At 49.6% G+C, this 3,316-nt stretch overlaps 1 protein-coding gene across 1 annotated transcript; it reads left to right on the top strand.

The window, feature by feature from the left end:
• Positions 1 to 312: 312 nt before the first annotated feature.
• LOC123965182 (sporozoite surface protein 2-like) lies at positions 313 to 3,310 on the top strand (the record flags this gene model as incomplete). Its single annotated transcript, XM_046041749.1, has 5 exons — positions 313 to 471; positions 1,482 to 1,790; positions 1,880 to 1,989; positions 2,112 to 2,717; positions 2,826 to 3,310. Coding segments are annotated over exons 1-5 (1,619 nt in total), but the record flags the coding sequence as incomplete, so codon positions are not given.
• Between the last annotated feature and the right edge of the window lie 6 nt (positions 3,311 to 3,316).

Below are 3,316 nucleotides of genomic sequence, written 5' to 3'. Positions count from 1 at the left end.
ATTATTCAAAATGTTTGTCTGAAAGATAAATTCCAGTTATACTTAAGAAAAGATTTCCAAAAGTATTTGCACAGACTGTGTGCCTGTAACTTGTAACATAATGTCATACATTTACATCATTAAATGTTGGTCAGTTGATTTATTTTAAAAGAACTGTAACATCTTAGAAACATGAAATAGGCCTTTCCTTTAGTAAACAGGCAGTTTTCATTCCCAAACCTGTGACTTTAGTTGAGTAGCGAGTGCCAATCAGTAGTCACCAGGTGCACTTAATTGACTTCAAACTGCCACCCGCTCCATTTCAAGAGGCTATATCTTTGTCTGGGTGTTCAGCAACTGCAGGAGGGCCTTCACATTGATTCATGGCTGGTGTCAGGGTAGAGCTGTTGCTGCTGCAGGTCCTGACTGTGACTCTGCTGGTTTCAGTAGAGGGATGGGCGCGGATCAAGAAAATTCAACGTCCCTCGCCGGGTAAACAACCACCAATGACACAGCACTGATAATAAGCGTGTGGTCACTGAAAGCAGGTTCTTGCAAATGTCTTTTTGCATATGTCTATAACTGGACCATTATGTCATTTATGAGGGATGGTAACATGCAGACATTGCTTTGTAGCTGTCATTTACAAAGTCATGGACTTTATGATTGTAGTAGGTATGTGAACAAAATTTGCAGCATGTTCAAATGCTAAAACAAATTGTACAGCTGGAAAGAACTTGAAATATACTTGAAAATGATAACAAGACCAGGTTTATTGCTTCAATAATTGCACAACACTAGTCATTTAAAAGCCAAAAGTAGTCCCTTACTTTTCTTGTTTTCCACTGAAGTCAAAGCAAAAGGTTTGACCCTACGGCATGGCTATAGCACACTCTGCTGGCTGCTTCTTACCACCTTAGTCAATCGAAGCAGATTTTGCAGGTAATAAAACTCCCAAGGCTGTTGAAATTCGCTGAAATTTTGTTCACTTGTAGTTTAGCAATTAAACTAAATGTCTATTACAGTTGTTTACAAATGTTTATACTTCAGCAAAAAATGAGATTATTTTGTGACCGACAAACTTTGATGCGCCCACAACGCCAGTATTTCAACGGGAAAGACGGAGACTTGAAACGAGGAGGTATCTATGGTTCTTCTGGTGGTGTAATGAATCAGAACCTGGAAGTTCTGCAAAAAACAAGCCAACAGGAGTAATTTTCTCAACACCGCAAGACGCCTGAGGGGAAAAACCAGAGTTAACGTCTATCGGAACAAAGATGGCAGCCGCGATAGTGGAGATTGTCGTGTACCTAGTATTTCCATCATATCAAGCATGGATGACCTGAGATGTCTGTGTTTCAGTCGACTCTAGCAACTGCTTAGTCATAAAGACTGGAAGAAACTATTTGGCTGGGCTGTCTACATCGATTTGACAGGAAATGGCTGAATTGTTGTTGACTGCAATCTGTGACACTGGTAACAATTGCCTCTCTCCCCTCCAGATGACCGCAGGGAGGACGACAGCGGTGAAGATGCAGTTCTTGAGGATTCATTGCTTCAAGTTGAAGGTGCCAGTGGAAACTTCTACAATTTTGCTAACCATGGAGACCAGATTGATCCAGTAGATTCTAGTCCAAGAACATGGCGCAGAGGTACTGATAGTAGTTTCCAGATGGAATTTGACAATATCCCTTCAAGGAGCCAGACCAGCGGTACCAGTCAGCGTCGGACTGGGCTAGATGTGGTTTGCAGTGACGTTGGCTTTCAAATTACTGTGCTGAAAGGTTCATTAAGTGAAGTTAAAGTTGTGGGTATGTACTTGACTTTGCTGCCTATTTAAATGTCTTTATTTTGCTGAATGCATGTTGTAAACTGACTAGGCTTTCACTTCGTTCATCAGGCTCAAAGGACCTGCTGTCGGTTATGGATGCTCCAGAGTCTTGTGGTTATGAAGTGAACCCTTTGACTAACACCTTGGCTGTACCCTTTACCGGGTGCCATGTGAAACGGGTAGGTTTCTTTAAATGTACTTTGAAGTAATTGCCTTGGCTCTGTAGTCTATTATATTTTTAATGTGTAGTTTTGCATGTCTTGAATTGAGTTCTTTCTTCAAAAAGCTCTTTGAATTACAGAGTGACCACTACAGCCTGCAATTGTTGTACGTCAACGCGTTTGATCAGACACAAGTTGCTACCGCATCTTGTGAGAGAAGCCCGAAGGTTGACCCAGGCGTATATCCTCGCTCCAGTGGCCAATCCTATCCCACATTTAAGCGCATTGAGCCAATCCGAGCGCGGCCCCAACGGCCTGCATGTCCGCAACGGCCTGGATCGCCCCTAGGGCCCCAACGGCCTGCATGTCCACAACGGCCAGGCTCGCCGCAAGAACCTTCATTGCCCCTAGGGCCTGGCTCACCCCTAGGGCCTGGCTCACCCCTAGGGCCTGGGTCACCCCAAGGGCCTTCTTACCCGCAACAGCCTGGCTTTCCCCTAGGGCCTGGGTTGTCCCAAGGGCCTTCTTCCCCGCAGCAGCCTGGCTCACCCCTAGGGCCCGGCTTGCCGCAAGGGCCTTCATTGCCCCTAGGGCCTGGGACACCACAAGGGCCAGGCTCGCCCCAAGAACCTTCATTGCCCCTAGGGCCTGGCTCGCCCCAAGGGCCCCAACAGCCTGGCTCGCCCCTAGGGCCCGGCTTGCCGCAAGGGCCTTCATCCCCACAACAGCCTGGCTCGCCCCAAGAACCTTCATTGCCCAATCAGCCTGGGACACCACAAGGGCCAGGCTCGCCCCAAGAACCTTCATTGCCCCTAGGGCCTGGGTCGCCCTTAGGGCCCGGCTTGCCGCAAGGGCCTTCATCGCCTCTAGGGCCTGGGTCACCACAAGGGCCTGGCTCGCCCCAAGAACCTTCATTGCCCCTAGGGCCTGGCTCACCCCAAGGGCCCCAACAGCCTGGCTCACCCCAAGAAACTTCATTGCCCCTAGGGCCTGGGTCGCCCTTAGGGCCTGGCTTGCCGCAAGGGCCTTCATCCCCACAACAGCCTGGCTCGCCCCAAGAACCTTCATCCCCGCAACAGCCTGGCTTGCCCCTAGGGCCTGGCTTGCCGCAAGGGCCTTCATCCCCGCAACAGCCTGGCTCGCCCCAAGAACCTTCATTGCCCCTAGGGCCTGGGTCGCCCCAACAGCCTGGCTCACCCCTAGGGCCTGGGTCGCCCCAAGGGCCTTCATCCCCACAAGAACCTTCTTTGCCCCTAGGGCCTGGGTCGCCCCAACAGCCTTCATCCCCACAAGAACCTTCTTTGCCCCAAGGGCCCCAACAGCCCCAACAGCCTGGCTCGCCCCT

Source organism: Micropterus dolomieu, unplaced genomic scaffold (assembly GCF_021292245.1).
Source record: "Micropterus dolomieu isolate WLL.071019.BEF.003 ecotype Adirondacks unplaced genomic scaffold, ASM2129224v1 contig_8819, whole genome shotgun sequence".
NCBI classification, from domain to species: Eukaryota; Metazoa; Chordata; class Actinopteri; order Centrarchiformes; family Centrarchidae; genus Micropterus; species Micropterus dolomieu.
The sequence above is the reverse complement of the archived record's forward strand: the minus strand, read 5'-3'. Positions and strand labels throughout refer to the sequence as shown.